Raw genomic sequence first — 19,509 nt, 5'->3', positions numbered from 1 at the left:
CCATTTTCAGCTTTTTAATGGTTAACTGGAAGTGGCTCATGAACTTGTCTTGCTCAGACTGGCTTCAAACTGTATCCTTTAGATCTCAGCCTCCTGAGTAGTTAGGATTACAGGTGTGAGCCACCAACCCCTGGCTTGCATGTTTTAAAATAACAAAATGCTCCCTACAAGGGTCACTGCCCTATGGCTCTCTCTAGGGACACGATGTGGTCACGTTCAAGCAGTCACAGGGGCCCCTGGTCACCGGGTCTGGCCATCGTGTATGAAATCTATACATCCCAAGATCGGTTTTCAGTCTTTTGGTTTTAGGGGTTTGTTTTAAGACCTGAAGAGTTTGAGGTCAGAGCCACTTGAACCATGCTCCCCCAGCCCTTGCATATATGAGTTTTTGAGTCCTTTCAAACAAGATAGTTTAAATGCATAACAAGTGAACCACAGGAAAAGGTCAGGTACCTTATATTTCTGGAGGTATTCGTGCACTGCCCTGTGGCCTACGGCATGTTTTATGTCTTCTTCATCCTTCTGGATAACACTTTCCATGAGAGAGATCCAACTCATGACTTCAGAAATGGCGTGGCGGGAAGGCAGCTTGTCCATCTGGAGCTATCCAAGATGCAGAGACAATGAGCTCCACCCACGTCTTAAAACCCAAAGCCAATTTCCTGGTAACCTCAGAACCAAACGCTTGTTCTTAGGAACACACCAAGAAACACAGGGCTCCACAAAGACATTTGTCAGGTCTGAGAAGCATGAAGCATCAAACACAGAACAATGCTAGCCCTTTTATGTTCCTGTGCCATCTCATACTGTCACCTTGTGTAAATATTGACTAATTAATCGAAACACCAGTGAGAAGAGAATATTATTTTATAGCTAGTTTGATGAGTTAAAATAATTTAACTACAAAACATTCAACAGATGCATTTTATTAATTATCTTGTAAAAATCTGTGTGGAATGACTCAGGGATCATCAAAAGAAGAAAAAAATCACACTGTAAGCCGTTATTTCTAGATTGTCTTTTTGTTGTTGTTGGCACATTAGTATTTATTCCTCAGAGCAGGACCAGTTTCCTGTTTTGCACTAAGATATAGTTAGGCTTTTGTATTTCACTTCATATATTACATGCTCATACATTCACTTATTGCAGTAATTAGGAAGAACAAAGGCATTTTTAAAAAATACTATGTCAGCTTTGGTATAATCCTGCAGAGAAAGATGAACAGTTCCTGCCTTCCGGGCATGTGCAGCTCCTGGTTAGGGATCAGTGACATATTCATTCCACATAGCTGTCACTCTTGAGTATACAGTGACAAATGTCAATGAGAAAAAGAAATAAAATGTTCTGGGCTGGGAACTGTTGGCTCACACCTGTAATCTTAGCTACTCAGGAGGCTGAGATCTGAGGATTGTAACTCAAAGCCAGCCCAGGCAGGAAAGTCCATAAAACTCTTATCTCCAATGAACCACCAGAGAACTGGAAGTGGTACTGTGGCTCAAAGTGGTAGAACATTAGCCTTGGGCAAAAGAGCTCAGGAACAGTGCCTAGGCCCTGAATTCAAGCCCCATGACTGTCCAGAAAAAAAATGTTCTGGGGAGTTTAGAAGAATTCAACATATTCCCAGAGAAGAGGAAGACAATCACACATGGGATAATGACATTTTGTTCACTGACAGATGCCATCTATAGTAGTAGTTGTCCCCAAAGATGGCATTGCCCAGTGATATGGCAGCCAGCTGAGTTGGGCTCAGATGCTCTGGAATATCTGTATCCTGATAACATGGTCCAACAGCACAGTTGTCTGAGCATATCCCTGTCTTTAAGGGATACATGTTAGTACTTATAGTCATTGAATACTCAGTGATCTCTTGAAGGTAAGAAGGTGGGACTTCTACACATTTTTAAATAACTATGAAGGTAACTACTCAAGCTGTGAAGCTGCCCACCTTTTATCCATTACAGAACAGTTTAAATAAAGAGATTTTAATACACACACACACACACACACACACACACACACACACACACACACACACACAAGTTTGGGGAAGAAATGTCGTGTGGTGGCTCATTTAATGGGAGAGAGAGACAAACCAGGTTCTGAGATAAAGTTGATTTAAGTTTGTGTCTAAGGCATCAGTAGATGAATACCAAATAAATCCACCCTTCGCTGCATACCTGGTGGAGCTTCTCTTGTACGGCTGGGATATTTGCCAGTAGGTCAGTCCACTGGCCATCCAGGTGTGACAGCTGAGAACGCAGGGTGGCCGTGTCCACCTTCTTCAACCGGAGAAGCTGGTTTCCGGTGCTCAGCACAGATGATTTCAGGGAAGATTTGGCATCCACCTCTTTCGAGAACTCCTAAAAGCCATGACAATGTTCAAGTTAGGATTACATAGCCAGCCTTTCGTTTAAGAAAAAGAGGCTAATTCAGTGCCTTACACAACAACTTCCTCTATGTTTTGAGAGGAGTATGGTGGAAAAATCCCTAGAGGAAAGCAAAGAAGCAGACTTTTGCTCTCAAATCAAAATCTGGAGGATGATCTGAAACATCTACTAGTAAGCCCTACTAGTTGGCTTTCAGTGCTCAGAGCTAACATGGAAAAATTCTCTATAGGTTGGCTTACCTAGTGTGTCCATTCATGGCTGACTTCCTGATGTAGGGGTCAGGCCTTGCCTAGAGGGCTAGAAAGAAGACATGGAACCAAAGGCCTTAGATTTCCAAACTTACCAGGAAAGCATTTAGATGATCACGGACCATTTCCAGTTCTTGTGGGATTGTCACAGATTGCTGAGCCCAAAATGCAAGCCTGTCCCTTGCAGACTGTAACCAGTGCGTTAATTCCGCAGACTCACTTTGGTACCTGTAAGTATGTAAAGGAATCCACTGGGGAAACATGCAATCTCTTTGGCTTATGCATGCTCCATTTCACCAACAGACTTAGAACAAAAATGTACTAAGTTGATACTCCGAGATTTTTTTGTTCCCTGATATTGTATTCCTTGATGAAGTTTGTCTCTTTGGGTCTTGCTAGATGAAAATAACAATCCCTTCTTTCACATCATGCTACTGAAAAATATCAGCTGATGGTTTACAAACATGGCATAGAAACAGAGTGTCCTGATATATATCAAATACCCACCCTCCCCCAATACTTCCTGTTATGGTTTGGACGTGAAATGTTCCAGGTAGCTTCATGTGTTGAAAGTGTGACCCCCACTGGGGGTGCTACTTTGGGAGGTGATGGACAGCTTAGGAGGTGGGGCCTAGCCAGAGGAAGTAGGTCCCTGGCCTGTGCTACTGAAGGGTCTCTGGTCCCTGGTCCCTTCCTGCTTCCACCTCACCTGGAGGTGAGCGGCTTCCTGGGTTACCTGCTCCCCCCACCAACTCAGCCTCAACTCAGCCTCTAAAACTAAGAGTGAAAATCAAGCTTTCCTCTTCTTAAATTGTCTCTGTTAGAGTCACACTGACAAAAATCTAGCATGCTAACAGAGCATTCCTCTGAAAAACATTTTCCCTTTCCTCTCTTTCTAAAGCCTTACTGTGATAACCCAAAACAGTCAGTAAGCAAAGAAGAAAGGCAGTTCACAGGTAAGGTGCATTATGTCATTTCTTCCTTGCCCACTTTTAATTATGTCTTTATATAGGAATCCTACTGGGAAGTCAGGTGCCAGTGGTGCACACCTGATAATCCAGGTGGCATCAGGAGGCTGAGATCTGAGGGTCTCTCTTCAAAGACAGCTTTGGCAGAAAAAGCTGGAGGAATCTTATCTCCAATTAACAGCAAAAAGCAGAAACTGGAAGTATGGAGTATGGCTCAAGTGGTAGAGCATGAAGAGAAAGTGAGAGGCCTTGAATTCAAGCCCCCATATTGGTACACAAAGACACAATCACAGACACACACACACACACACACACACACACACACACACACACACACACACACAACTCAAACTAGGTGCTTTCTCTTCTTTATTGTTCAAACTATGCCATTTTTCCAACTCGCCTATCTTCTCCAACTCCAACATCCACCATAGCACTTTACTGCACCAGGGTGTGTACAGAAAAGTGTGCAAGATCATCACCCTATTACCTGGTCCAGTGTTTCAGTATTGTTTCCAGTCTGTACAGTTCCTTTGACACCCGGTTGGTGTTACTCAGCCAGCGCTCTCCCAATTGATTCAGCTGACTTTCCAGATCTGAGCAGCTGACGGACATCAGGAGTCGTTTCCCATCATCTAATACTTGATATAATTTGGGCTGGTATTCATTAAGGCTGGATTTTAGATGCTGAAATGGTGAACAAAATTGAGTGAAACATTTGCTTTGCATTCCTGGCTCTGAAAACAGCATTTCTCTGTGCTCACAAGGTTCCCAGTGCCCATCACTCAAATATACATTATTTTCACCCAAGTGTCAATGAAAACATTTCATCAGAGGAGAAATGGTTTGCTTGAGGGGTTCAGTGACTTCAGAAACATTTAAAAACATCAATCTTCGTTGTTTCATTTTTGTTGTGATACCAATATAAACTACAGTGAATGCTGGGTGGAGATTTGGAGATATGAAAGTTTTCCAAAAGAGTTCTTCCATTAAAGAGAGAGAGAGAGAGAGACAGAGAAAGAGAGAGAGAACGTTTTTAATTTTTTTGGTAGTGCCAGGAACTGAATGGGAATGCCTGCTAGACAAGCATTCCATTACTAAGTGAAAGAATCAGACTAGAAGACTATCTTATTGTAAATAACTCACACATGAGCTGCTTCTATTATAAATAACTCACGCACTACCTGATATCAGTAGTTTGAAAGAAAAGTAAAACAAGGAGACACCTGCTCACAAATTTGTTTTGATTCCATGAAAAGTACTGGCAAAGTTCTAAAGCAAATGTGGCCACCCATAGCCCTGAGACGCGGTGGCGGCCTAACCTGGTAGAGGCTTGTTCTTTCCAGGAGCCTGTCCTCGCTCTCCTCCACCAGACCCACGCTGGGGATACTGCTCTCCACCACCTCCAGCGCTCGGCCAATCTCCTGGAGACCCTCATCCAGATGGGACCATGTCTAGAGAGACAGCAATAGTTTATAAGCCAAAGAACCCTCCTGGGTACCAATACCTGTGTGCACAAATGTATTGTGAATAGACCTCATGCTTATAACCAGGTGGGCCGGTAAGTCACTAAACATCTCTGAACTATTTTCTCCACAATCAACTGGTGCTAATGGTAGCTAATTTCTCTACCGTGAGTCTTTTTTTTTTTATTGTGAAAATACTGTACAGAGGGGTTACAATTACATGGGCAAGATAATGAGTACATTTCTTATCAAGCATTGTAGCCTCCTCCTTTGTTTCCCCTTCCCATCCCTTCCCATCCTCCCCCTACCCCCCAGTCCTTCCCCCCCCCCCGCCCCGCCACTGCACCAAAGTTGTAAAGTTCGTTTTCAACATAAGGACTTGTATGTCTCATTGTTGCAATGGGTCTACCTGTATCCCTATTTAAATGATTTGTTTTTCCCCTTCCCCTCCACAAATTATACGGACATCAAATACAGTGAAACCAGGGGTTATACTGTGGGGGAGGGACATACAAAGCAACAAAGAAATAATCTTATAAATGTGTTAGAAACAATCGCATGAAAGAAAAAAACATTTGAATACATATCTTATGGTTCATTTCCCTAACATCACCTTATCTGACCTTTTCTGCTTGACTCAGACATAGATATTGCACATAAGGGAAACCATGGGACCTATGTTTCTTTGGGCCTGGCTTACTTCACTTAATATAATTTTTTCCAAGTCTTTCCATTTCCTAACAAATGGGGCAATGTCATTCTTTCTGATGGAGGCATAGAATTCCATTGTGTATATATACCACATTTTCTTGATCCATTCATCTACTGAGGGGCATCTGGGTTGGTTCCATATGTTAGCTATAGTAAATAGTGCTGCAATAAACATAGTCGTGCTTCTACCATGAGTCTTAAATGGAATAATGACTGCAGTACACCCAGGATCTGCTGTGCCAGAAGAGATAGTATGCTGGCTTTTCATATAACATGTGAACTCAACACATTCCATGCACAAATAAGTCTTAAAACATAAACGTTTATAAAATAGGAATATTGAGTACAAATACTATAGCAAGGAAAAAATGTCAAATTGCTGACTCCTACATCCAGACTTTTATTTCATTTAAAACTGGAAAATACTTTCTAATCAGTTGAATTATTTTCCAAAAATTTATGAAAACGGAAGCAGTTTTTCAACGTGTACATTCACACTAATGTGCAGTTGGCAGGGCAACGAGATGTCACGGTAAGGACGTGTGCTTTTCCCAACACATTCACTTACAGTTAGTCACTGTTTGGATGGAGGGATCTAGGAGTGAATGAAAGACACCTAATGCCTGCCTTCAGGGAGCTCACGCTCTAGGGGTAAGAGACCAAGAATCCACCAGTACTTGTACTTCTTGTGGTGTGTGGGAATAAAACTGAGCTGCAGAGGGGGACTGAGGAAGGTGTGGGTGTGTCCCCAGTGGGGTTGCAGTGTAAATTAGTCAGGTAGATCACCTTGGGAAACACACATTCCAGCACATAAAGCCAGTCAGACATGGTATGACTGCCAGTCCGGCTAATAACTAATCATGTGCCTTGGTAAGATATTGGTCCCAGACTCAGTCCTAGAAGAGGAATTCACAATGCAGCTTAGACTGTTGTGGTAAAAACTGGACAGGTTCACATAAATATAAACTATCTGGTTGGAAGACTGATCAGCTGCCCAACAGTACTGTTATTACAAGGATGTCCAATGCTCAAGACCTCTCTAAAATATAATATGCAGAGGGATTCCATGTCTGGAATTTGTGGAGTTAACGTGCTATCCTAATGTTGGCTCAGGGAAGAAGACAAGATTTAAAACGGTGTAAACATGAATGTTAGGCAATTCAGGTAAGACTGGAAACGTTGTGGGAGATCAGAAGAAAAAAATACAGAGGCGTTATCATCCCTCAAATTTTCTTGGGCCAAAAGGAAAAACAAGAAAGCTAGAATAGTTTGGGGCAACACTCTAGTTACTATAAACATAAGGGCCAGTTGTATTAAGCATGTCTCACATTGACACAGGTTTCTATGCCTGGGTGATTACCCTCTATGGAAGACCTACTTGGTGTTCAAGAGCATGTACTATGAGGAAGCTAAGACCCAAGTCCAAGCTCCTCTGACTCTAGAGCAGTGCCTTGCAAACTCCTTTGGTAATTGTGTAAGTTGTGTGGACCACACAGTATCTATTACAACTGCTCATGTCCGTCCTGCAGTTGTGGACCAGATGTGCAGTGATCCAATTTGATAGGTTCCAAATAAAGTCTACCAAAACAGGCAATGGGTTACATTTGGCCTGTGGGTCAAATTCCACTTTAGAATGTTCGTCTTGATTGCAAATGGCACCCTCTCTTACCTAGCATGGACAAGATCCAGTGTATCCAATGCTGTTTTCCTCCCTGTGAAGACACATTGTATTCTGATTGTCTGTGGCTGGCTGGTGATCTCATAGTCTAGTGAGGGCAGTGACCCAGAAGTATTCACTGTTGTGTTCTCAGTGCCTGGCAACTTGGTGGCAGCTTGGTAAATGTTAAGTAAGTAAACATTTGCTTCCTTCCCTTATGATGAATACGAGAACGAGGGACTTGAAGGTGACTCAATGAATGAGACAATGGAACGTCAGCTTCCTTTTATGACTGGCAAATTCAGACCAGTAACCAAGGGAAAGCCTACACATGGTTTCTACAATCTGACTTTGCTTATTCCTGATCTTCCAGGTGTTCTGCTTCAACCCAGTTTCTTTGTCTTATACCAAATGGACTGTTTGTCTTTTGCTCCAAGAGCCTTGTTAGACCCTCACCGGCTCTCCTTTGGCTGCTGGACCCTCTTAACAGGTCTTCTAATGAGACAAAACTGCACTGGGACTGAGCCGGGGATATGTTTTTGCCTTTTTCATCATCTTAATTAAGCTTTCAAGCTGGAATGACTGAGCCTCCAGCTCTCTTCAAGCACAGTCTGACATCACTCTTCAACTGGATGACTGACAAAAATAAAACACAGCCAGTGGACACCGGAAGTATTGGGGGAATGGGAAACCTCTACTTGTGGGAAACATAATCTGGAGCCACAGAACACGGCTTAGCTCTTAGGTCACGGGAGGCAAACTTGAGTGGTCACATGTGGCCCAACTGGAAGGTCCACCTTCTGGTCAGGAAGAGGCCCCCTGAGCAGTCTTACCTCCAGAATGTACTCTAGCTCCACACCCCTCTTGTGAGCCCGTTTCAGCACAGCAGATGCCTGAGCCATCTGGTCTGCGTGGAACTGGGTTTCCTGTAGGACCATGAAGCCGATGATCTTTCTGAAGAGCGTTTCCGTCAAGATCATGTGCGATTCCAGGCCCTGAAAGTATTCCTGCAATGTTATAGATGGGAAGAGGTCAGCAGCTCATCCACAGGGAACCTAAGGACCAAAATGGCTTCCTTGAGCTCATCATCCACCACACTGGCCCTCGGTGAGGCCCAGACATGGGCCACCTCCTGTGGTCTCCCTCCAGAAATGAGGCTGTGAGGCCCTGTGGTCTTGACCTCACTCAAGAGAGTCCTATTCATTGAACTGCACACACGAGCCAGCCCCTCGCCCCCCGCACCCCAAGATCAAAGTTATTCATATGAGACTAGGAGGTGTCCTGTCCTTTGAACAATAGCCTCTCTCACTTCCCTGGGTCTCTCACGAGTGTCTTCCTACCTCCCTTGATACATCATTTGCCACACTCCCACCCTGAGCCTCTGCTTCCTCTGCTCTTCTCCAGATGCTCTCCAGAGACACCCAGTGTCCTTCCTTCCTCCACAGCTGGCCCTGGGCCCCTCTTTCTAAGCTTTTGGAGAGGTTTATGGGCTTATGACTTCCTGCCAAGCAGAGTTTGGCCTACACTAATTTGGTCTCAAGTATTTTTAATTTGCCTTGTGTTTTCACAAAATAGAACTGAAGCCCTTACGCGACCCTACAGATATTTTTGGAAGGTCATTTTTTTTAATGTACAATAGACCCTAGGGTAAGAAAGGGCCCTAGCATATCTCCTATGATCAGCCCCACTGGCCCAGTAATTGGATATGTTCTACTTTCCAAGGCTCCATAAACTCTTTACCTTAGTCATGCCATCCTTACATAGACCAGAGCTCTATGAAACAGGTGCTCTGTGAACATTTCATCTTGTGCTCCTACTTCTTATTCATTATTCCTATTCATTTCTGATTGATTGATTGCAGTACTGAGCATTGCCAGGAAAGCACTCTACCCCTTGAGACACAGCCCCAGTCATTCAGTTATACTTTTGTTTTTGAAACAGGGTCTTGGGCTCTCTTTGCCTAGGCTGGCTTCAAACTCATGATCCTGCTGCCTCTACCGCTTGAGCATCTATTACAGGTATGTGCTACTACCCCTGGCTGGAAAAAGTGGCTCGATTTTCCATGTAAGATGAGAACACCAATCCTCTCCGTCTGTGGCTTGTACAAGGTCGCAGCGTTTACTTATGTTAGTGCTGGGGCTCGAGTCAGTATTGTGTTGGCTGTATTTGTACTTCCCCCTCAACACAGCAGAACTCTCTCCTCCAGAACATGGGCTCGTCAGTAAAATGTGCTCCCAGAATCTCCAGAGTTGGGAGAGACAGCGAGGTCACCCACCCAACGTGCTTCCTTTCACCAGCCCCTCCCGCTCCCAGCCCCGGCTGGGTTCTTTCTCATGGCCGAAGGACCTCCGTTCAGTGGGAGTAGCCTCCTTCTTTTAGAGTTCTACTACTACTGAATTTTATTTCCTTTCTTTTTCTTTTTTTAAGCTCATTGATCCTAGTTTCCTTTCTGGAATAACTCAGCATGATCTTTTATTGCTATGGTCACATTTGAGAAAAACCAGCTGTGAACTTTAAAGCCATGTCTTCAAAGCCAAATGATAAGGCTTTAATAAATTATAAAATTCTTGACAAAAAACCCTCTGGGAATGAACTAACAAAAAATACAATTCACTTCCTCTAAAATCCACCATTGAAAAATGCCAAAGAGCTGGGCACTAGTGGCTCACACTTATAATCCTAACTACACAGGAGGCTGAGATCTGAGGATCTAAAGATCAAAGTGAGCCCCGACAGTAAAGTCCTTGGGACTCATATCTTCAATTAACTACCAAAAAGGTGGAAATAGAGCTGTGGTTAGTAGAGCACTAGCCTTGATCACAGAAGCTCAGGGGCAGTGCCCAGGCCATGAGTTCAAATCCCAAGACTGGCAAGCACATGCATGTGCACAGGTGCTTACACGCATGCACACACACACACACACACACACACACACACACACACACACACACACACACACACACAAAGCAGGCACCAGAGAGCAACATTATGGTAGAAAATATGCTAATCATCTTTTGTTTTCCTTCAGGGAATTCCATTGGCCCAGGAGGGTAAGTTTCTAAATTCACAAATGTCCCCTAGTCATTGCTAACATGGCAAATGCCTAGTTGTATGTGTGTGTGTGTGTGTGTGTGTGTGTGTGTGTGTGTGTGTGTGTGTGTGTGTGTGTGTGTGAAAAAGGATTTTTTTACTAAGGAGTAGTATCCAACCACAGGTTGGTTTTGGCACATCCCGATGGCACCGTCCCAGGGATCCGAAGTTTGAGCATGTAGTAAAGGAACTCGATGTCCCCACGAAAATCTCTGACGCCTTCAACAACGAGAGGAAAACATGCTCAGAAACTGAATGACGCATAGAACACACACATAACCTCAATCCCAGAGCTGAGGGGTAGCTCTGGATTCCCAGAGCAGAGCACCGAGTCCTTGCCAGCACACGGGAGGGCAGAGAGAGCCGCCAGCCCTGCAGGGACAAAGGGCCACGAAGGCCACGTCGCACACGGAACGCCTAAGAACCTGTCCAGAGCTGCAGCAGATGCTTTTGCAGTTACATTTTCTCGTTCTTTCTGACCTTATGCTTGTCCAGGAGCTGCTGGATGTCCTCCTTGGAAGACACGATGACTTTGTGGTCTCCGGACATCTTCTCTTGTCCAGTTTCTAGCAGGTCAGACAGGTCTTGCAGGGCCCTTTCATACTGGCTCTTGAGGGCAAGATTTTGGTTCAGACTACTCCTCCGTGAGCCAATGGTCATCATCAGCTCATCGTAGGTGTCCTAATGAACAGAACAACTAGAGTCACACTCAGGCCACAGGCTGGCATAGCTCCAAAGACACACACACACACACACACACACACACTCACACACACACACACACACACACATACACACATATATATTACATTATATTATGTTACTTTATATATGTAACATATTATATATGTTATATATATATATATATATATATATATATATATATATATATATATATATATATATATATATATTACTGTCTGTCAGGCCAATGACCCAACCAAGGACCAAGGATTCCCCTTCTAGTAAGTTCCAGAACCTGTCTTTCTTATGACTACATTTCACAAGTGTCTTTCAAATAAGGTAAGTTCTGGACCTCTGTACTCATGCCTCTACTGTATTATAGCAAAGGTTATGTCTTTGCAATTGCTTGACATGCAAGAGTTCATGTTCTTCCATTAATATTTTTCAGCATCCCTATTTATTTTTATTTTAAGACTTATGTGTTTTTAATGAACAATAATAAAGTACAAAAGAGAAATTTTAGATAAAGAGTGATGTTTTAAATACTTAATGATGGGGCAAAGGATGAAATACTCAATAAACAATGTAAGGCGGGAATAACTCAACTATCTGAGGGAAAGTAAAGTTACCATGGTATCTCCTGACATGCCAAAATGCAATTTAGATGGATTGAGCAATAAAAATAGATGGTTTGGAATGTCGCTATGCGGTAATGGGTTTATCTAGCATGAGTAAGAGTCACAGTTCTATCTGCAGCACCACAGCATAAACAAAAATAAGTAAATAAAGTAATAAAATAAAATTGCAAATGAAGGGGAAATAAAAACAAAAAAAAACAAAGAATGTGTCTATTAAAAAATTAAGCTTGCCGGGCGCTGGTGGCTCACGCCTGTAATCCTAGCTACTCAGGAGGCTGAGATCTGAGGATCGCGGTTCAAAGCCAGCCCGGGCAGAAAAGACCATGGGACTCCTATCTCCAATAAACCACCAGAAAACCGGAAGTGGCGCTGTAGCTCAAGTGGTAGAGCGCTCGCCTTGAGCTGAAGAGCTGAGGGACAGCGCCCAGGCCCAGAGTTCAGGCCCCACCACCGGACCAAAAAACAAAAAAACAAAAAAAAAAAAATTAAGCTTAATTTTCTAAGAGTTCAAACAACAATGATATAGCTCCTGGAAATGGCATATGAGGTAGATTTGACAAACGTGTGGCATTAGGTGGTGGCAGAATGTCCCTATGGCTAAGGAGACAGCCGAGAAATTTTAATTCTTTTTCTTATCATGTTCTGAGCACTAAAGTGATTTTATGGACTCGATACAGTATCCTTAACATTTTTGTCTGTTAAATAATATCAGATTTTGGACTATCACTCAAATAAAGAGTTAGTAAAACTAGTTTAATGTGAATGGCAAGACACATAGATTTAGAAAAGCCAGTTATTTCTGCCAAAGTTGGTAAACAACGATTTAATCTGCAAAGACATTTTAGGAGATCATGATACACCAAACAGAAAATTTATTGAGGCATATGGGCCTGATTATTGTATCACAGGAAGGAAGAGCAGGCCAAATGGTTAAGTCTGGATAAGTTCAACTTAATGACTATTTACAGCTATGACGTTTGACTCTTACACCTGACGCTGAAGAGCTGTGGGAAAAGCATATTAAAAAGCGCAAGGCGGGGGAGGCGGGTTTGGGAGAAGATGAAGGGATGAGACAGCGCAAATGTGCGCCTGATTAGAAGAGCGATTTTATTTTCCCCAAAGAAAGGGCTTTTGACCTTGGACTTGACTCACACAACTAATCCTCAATTGCTTTGATAAGACCTGTGTAGTTGTGGGGACGTACAACTGTCCACAACTGTGTACACTGTATTTAATAGAACATAATAAAGACATTATCTATCAGATGTGATATCTCAGCCACTTCCTCTGAACATCAGACTCAATTTGTGGCACTAGTGTGTTTACCCAGGGTTGGCTTCATGTTTGCTAGGCAAGTGCTCTACCACTTGATTCATGCCTCCAGCCTACCACGTCCGACTCTTGAACAGGTGTCAGATATTGGCAAGCAAATTAACTCAAAGTGGTATTTTCTATTCCTCCAAGATGCTGAGAAATCTGTCAAAATTAAATCACTTTCTACTTTAGCTTTTTGGTTATTTTTCTAGATTTAAAACCATGTTTCTTCCAATGAAATATGTGTGAAAGGTGAGATAAAATTCCCTCCCTCCAAAAAAAAAAAAACCCCACTTTCTGAAAAGTCTTACCGTGAGTATTTGTTCATTTAAGTAGGTAATAGTTACTTACCTCTAGGTAATAATGTAAGTAGTAATGACAACGATCATGTTTTTAAGATTAGATAAATACATTACTAGACTCTAGCACTACAGTTAGCCATCAGAATATTCATAAAAGGCATCAAACTATGAACCATTAGAAGAAGCATGTGAGTATAATTCATTCTATTAATAAATATTCAGAAATTTTTCTAAGTGCTACTTGGAAGTAAAGTTAGGATGGAAGAGCCACAATTTCCATCAAGAAAGCCAAGAAAAGAACACTTTCTTGACTTTCAGTTGTGTTATCCCATTGCAGCCCAATGGTCCTGGCTGAAGACTATACCTGGAGCTTGGAGAGTTCCTGCAGGGCTGGTGGCTCAATCTGCAACTTGTCACCACGTCTTTTTAATTCAGTGATTCCCGCGTCCAGTTCCTTCAGTCCCTCCTCAGCCTGTTGTATCGCCTAGGTAGCATTGATGGCATTTCGTTAATGTGCTTAGGACCAGTTTTCCCCTCCCCAACAAGATACGATTGGTGTACCTCTCTATTTGCTTTCCTTCACTTTACAATATAAAATCAAAAACGTACAAAAAGAGTCATTTTACCACCACATATAAACCACAGTCATATGTTATAGGAGGGGGGGAAAAAGATGAAAGCTCTTTCTTATACCACAGCTGAAGCTGCTGGAGATTATGGAGAAATGAGACGTGGGAGCAGGATGGCTTCCTTGCAAAAAGAAAAGGATGTGCGAATGGCCACACACAAATTGGGCTGTGAGACGTAGTCATAAAAGGGCATTTTGTCTGAGATTTGCTAAGGGACCATGTCCAGTTTCTTGAAATGGAATTGGGAAATGGAATTAGAGAGAGCTCCTGAAAGAAAACTGGAAAATGCATGGCAAGCACCGTAAAGGAATGCGTGTGCTCAGGGCTAGGAAGAAGAAAAATCAACCCATCTGCAGGATTGAAAGTGCTTGCCGCTGCTAACCCCTGTCTTCCTGGTGTGCGGTCTGCAGAGGCAGACTCAGACCTCATCCTGTGACAGTCTGGTCAGGAAATGAGAGAAACACAAAACAAGCCTGAACAGAATTAAGTGCTAAACTTCATGATGCAACATATCTCTATTAGCATGTGGAGAAGGGAGGAAGCAGCCTGGCAAGCCCTCGTCTAAGTAGGGTTTTGGAAGACACACAATTTCAGTCTCCCTTGATAATGGAAAGAGCCTGGACTCCATATGGTAGATGAAACACAAATGGGTTTAATCTTTCCTTTGCTACCACCCATTGCAACCACAGCACGTATTCTGTTTGCTTGTTTTTTTTTGGTGTGGGGGGGGAGTGTTTTCCTCTGTAAATATACAAGGAAAAGGAAACAAGGAAGAAGGTAATACGAACAAAATTTTGGTGCATAAAACATCACCTTTGCAAGTCTGAGAAAGCTAAAGTTCATCAAGTAGAGGAATCCACATCAGCACATGCAAAGCCACCAGCGTTGCAGGAGGAACTCAAGTACCTCAACGGAATGGGACTGTGAACTCAAGAAACTCAGTGGAATGGGGTAGTGGGAGAGCTGGTGAAATGCAGCTTGAAGAACGCTTAAGTCTCTAGGGGTCTTTTCTTCATTCCATGCAACCCCTTTCTCTTCCCAGAGAAAGACTCAAAGTTTTCTTTCTGGAGAGGGGTAACAGGCTCAGCAGTAGGCTCAAGTGCTGGATTGAAAACATAGAAATAAAGCGACAGAACGCTGGACCTGAGCTGCCAAAGTTACTCTGATTCAGTAAGTGCTATGGCTAGTCCTCTACTGGACAGAAACAAGACAGAAAGCAATCTCCCAGAGCCAAGACAAGAATCGGACAGGGAAACTGCCTTCACCCATTGGTATCTCAAAATCATCACGCTCCATCCTTACATCAAGTGTCCATTCACTGTTTATGTCCTTAACCTAAATGCAAGTAGAAAACAAGCAATCTACCTAATTCACATATCCAAGAAAAGACTCCAGTGTGGAAAAGACAACTATAATTAAACAAATGACAGAAACAGGAAGAAAACAGACTATACACATACAAAAATAAACATTAATCACTAGAGATGTTCAAAAGATAATGTATCCACTAAAAAATAAAAATAAAAAGGATGAGGGATAGGGTACCATAAAATGGGTCATTCCAGAAAACCACACTGAAGCCCGGAAAACTAACCACATAAGATAAAAATGCAAAACTTAACGGAAGAGTTGGAGGTGAAATTCCTTCAGGGAAAAAGTAGAGCGAAAAAAGACACAAAGAGAAAGATCTCTAGATTAAAAAAAAAGCAAAAACAGAAACCAACAAGTAAAAATGGCAACTCTTTTTTACAACTACTTAAGGATAATGAGAAGCAAGAGAAATAACAGAGTATTCAGCAAAAATAAAATAAATCAAAATCAAATGAGTTATAGCAATGAATGAAAACATTCAAGATCTGATTGAAAGGGGTTTCAGAAAGATTGACTAAGCCAAGGGCTGAAAAATATGAAATAAATCATTAGAAAAATTTCTAAGCTGGAAAGATGAGAACTACCAAATCAAAAGAGCCCACTGAATTCCCAGCACAGAGGATAAAAATAGACCCTCCCACAAGCATAGAATGTTGACATTTCAGAACGCTCAGGACCTCTGGGAATTTGATGATGTTTAGATTTCCCAGCGAACACAGCAAACAAATGTCTACAGATTTTAAAGAAACTGATTTCCGATCGAGAGTTCTATAAAGAGCTAAGCAATTAATAAAGTGTGAGCACAAGGGCATGAACATTTTCAAGCCCGCAGGACTGTGAAGAACGGCAACATTAACAAAACAAGGAATCAAGCCAACAAAGAAAATGATTTACAACTCAGAAAACAGTTTCATTTGGAACATATAAAAGACAGAGATCTCTTTAAAAAGCAGATGAAATTCTGAGCTAGGAAAATACACATCTACCTATAACTTTCAAACTTTTTTCTTTTTTGGTCAGTCGTGGGGCTTGAACTCTGGGCCTGGTTGCTGTCCCTCAGCTCTTCAGCTCAAGGCTAGCACTCTACCACTTGAGCCACAGCGCCACTTCCAGTTTTCTGGTGGTTTATTGGAGATAAGAGTCTCACAGACTTTCCTGCCCAGGCTGGGTTTGAACCGCAATCCTCAGATCTCAGCCTCCTGAGTAGCTAGGATTACAGGCATGAGCCACTGGTGTGCGGCTCAAACTATTTTTTGAGTGGCCATCTCTTGTATGTGTGTTTCAGGAGAGTTCTAGTTCTCTGTGGTTTACATAAAGATCCCCCAGCGTGCACTGAAATTAGGTAAAGAAATCCTACTAAATACTCTTCATCATTAATTAGCATTCCATGTGCATCCTCAATTTCTTCCCTCCTCCCTGTTTTTATTGCCATTCTATGAGTTCAAGTCCCCATTCTTTCTCACAGTGGTGGCTACAGAACCTCAAGATTGATCTCCAGTTCCCTGACCCTGGTGCTATCAGAAGCAGGCTCTGAAATTGACTTGTTTTGTTCTCAGACTTCCCTTGTGACTGCACAAGACATGAAAGTGTGTGAGGCAACCTACCATACTCAGAAACACCACACACTTCAATTTACATTCAACCACATTTGTATTTTCCTTTTTTTATTCTCTTTTCTTTTGGAAGGGGTGAGGGGGTTGGCACTTGAGCAAGTTGGCTACACCTGTCTGCTCTATCATTTGCGCTATACCTCCAGCCCTGCTTTTTGGTTATTTTAGAGATGGAGTCAAATTGACTTTTCTGCCCAGACTCAGCTTCAGTCTCAGCCTCCTGAGTAGCTGGAATTACAGGTGTGAGCCAATCATGCCAGCTCTACTTTTATTTTTCAATTCCATTGTACGGATGTTTTCTGAGAAGACAGAGCACTTGCTGATAATCCAGAAACAAATGAATATACCTATACCTGTGTGGCGTTCTTGTTTGTCTATTCCCTTCCAGCTAATGGGTTATGTAATCAATAATGTGCAGAGATGTGAGGTTTGCAGAATGAAGTCCATGTTCTCTGACGTTCCACAGGCTCTAAATGTGACCGACCTTGCTTTCCTCCTAGTTTTTATCTATTGTAAACTGAACCATGTAGGAATTATTTGTGGTTTTCTGTAAGCACTCAGAGTTTTCTAGATGTATGTCTTTTGTTCTTTCTGTTCTCTTAACCTTGACACATTTCTTCTAAGTCTCTAGATGTTAAAAACCCAAATGTGTCCTATTGTTCTCTAAGCTTTTCCTGGTTGTACCCTTAGTAGGAGACATTCTCTCTTCTCTGAGTGTCTGTAGTACTCTGTGCCTGCCCAAGTCAGTCAGACGTTCATCTTCTCTCCTGGAGGGGAGCACACACCTTCAGGATGTCCACCATTCTTGACACTCTGACCTCACACTGCTTAGTTCTGTGCAAAGATAATAGCAGACCATATCACCTGTATAGTGTTCAAGCCCAGCACTGCAAAGTATGTCCAACAATCCTCCAGCAAGCCACTAATCTATCATGGAGTATTTGAAATTTCAGAGTTAAGCAGGTATCTCTGTGTTTGCTCCTCTAGCCAAATCTGGCTATCAGTACCTCTATTTGTTGTGCCATGGGCTGCTCAAACACGTCGGCCAGTTTCTGTAGAGTGACATACTTGGTATCTGCAAGTGATGTGCGCAGCACCTTCAGGTCATTCTAAGGAGGAAAGCGACAGGAAGATGAAACATGACCACAGGGAATTCAAAACAGTTGTAAATACAGCACAGATTCTTGGACATGATAAAGCAACCATCTCTCAGCATCTGTGGGAATTAGTTCTAGAGTCTCTGCCATGCTCCGTGGATGCTCAAGTTCCTGATAGAAGACAACATAATTAACCTATGCCCTTCCTGACACAGCATGAAACCAGCTCTAGATTCTGTACAACTCCTTACAATGTTAATGTTCGGCAAAGAGTCAGTATACTGATGGCTTAGGGAACAAAAAAGAAAAACCTACACATGATCGGTACAAACACAACGGTTTTTTCCAATATTTTCTTTCAAGCCATTGGTTGATGCTGGGGATAAGAAACACACAGATAAACAGAGCCCAGCTGGAGCAGTGTAGAAAGTTAATTTTTAAGAGAAATCATAGTGACTTAGGAGAAGATACAAAGAAGCAGTGAACAGTTCACTGAGGTGCTAACACAGATTCTTGAAAAATATGTTACACACAGCATTGCTACATGGTACAAAGGGACCTAAAAACATCAAAGTCACAAGCAAGGCAGGATGCCACCCTCATCTTCTTGGTATGTTTAAAATAAATGAGTATACTGGAACCTCACAGCCAAAATGTCATGTGAAGGACTTTTATCTAAGGTAAAAAAGAGTACAAGATGGGTGCTGGTGGCTCACACCTATAATCCTAGCTACTCAGGAGGCTGAGACCTGAGGATTGCAGTTCAAAAGCCAGCCCCGGCAGGAAAGCCTGCAAGACTTTTAGCTCCAATTAACAACCACAAAACAGAAATAAGGCTGTGACTCAAGTGGTAGAACGCCAGCCTTCAGGAAAAGAAAGTCAGTGACAGTGCCCTGTCCCAGAGTTCAAGCCTCAGGACCAGCACACAAAAAAAAAAAACACCTAAGAAAACAAACAAATAATCTAAAGAAACAAAAAAAGCCCAAGAAACAGACTACAGATATTACTGTGATTTGCAAAACATGCTTGTTAAAATGATTCTTCTTTTCCTTCTTGCCTCCTTCCCTCACTTTCTTCTTCCCTTTTCAAAGAACTTGCAAAAGCTTATGAAAAGCTATCAAAAAATTTGTATTATCTTCCAAAATGACCAAAGACATGTAATTAGATAATACAAATGTTCTTGGACATCTTTTCTTCATAAACATTCATCTGAATGTTCAATATACTTATATTGAGTTAGATTTGCACCAAAATGACATAGTTATTATTTCAAAGGAAAAATGAGTTGAAACAATATATGTTATAAAAATCTGAAAATTTCTCAGAAATATTAACCA

At 42.2% G+C, this 19,509-nt stretch overlaps 1 protein-coding gene across 15 annotated transcripts in view; it reads right to left on the bottom strand.

The window, feature by feature from the left end:
• Syne1 (spectrin repeat containing nuclear envelope protein 1) overlaps positions 1-19,509 on the bottom strand; it is a 406,378-nt gene that overhangs the window by 93,099 nt on the left and 293,770 nt on the right. For all 15 annotated transcript variants that reach the window (XM_070010443.1, XM_070010444.1, XM_070010431.1 and 12 more), the window contains 9 exons: positions 18,083-18,184; positions 13,830-13,949; positions 11,008-11,208; positions 8,271-8,444; positions 4,926-5,057; positions 4,094-4,290; positions 2,731-2,863; positions 2,178-2,360; positions 454-603 (listed from right to left, as the gene is read on the bottom strand). In XM_070010443.1, coding sequence (XP_069866544.1) covers positions 454-603; positions 2,178-2,360; positions 2,731-2,863; positions 4,094-4,290; positions 4,926-5,057; positions 8,271-8,444; positions 11,008-11,208; positions 13,830-13,949; positions 18,083-18,184 — 1,392 coding nt within the window. The remainder of the gene's footprint in view (positions 1-453; positions 604-2,177; positions 2,361-2,730; positions 2,864-4,093; positions 4,291-4,925; positions 5,058-8,270; positions 8,445-11,007; positions 11,209-13,829; positions 13,950-18,082; positions 18,185-19,509) is intronic.

This window comes from Dipodomys merriami, unplaced genomic scaffold, assembly GCF_024711535.1.
Source record: "Dipodomys merriami isolate MVZ:Mamm:240054 unplaced genomic scaffold, mDipMer1.0.p SCAF_8, whole genome shotgun sequence".
Lineage (NCBI taxonomy): Eukaryota > Metazoa > Chordata > Mammalia > Rodentia > Heteromyidae > Dipodomys > Dipodomys merriami.
The sequence above is the reverse complement of the archived record's forward strand: the minus strand, read 5'-3'. Positions and strand labels throughout refer to the sequence as shown.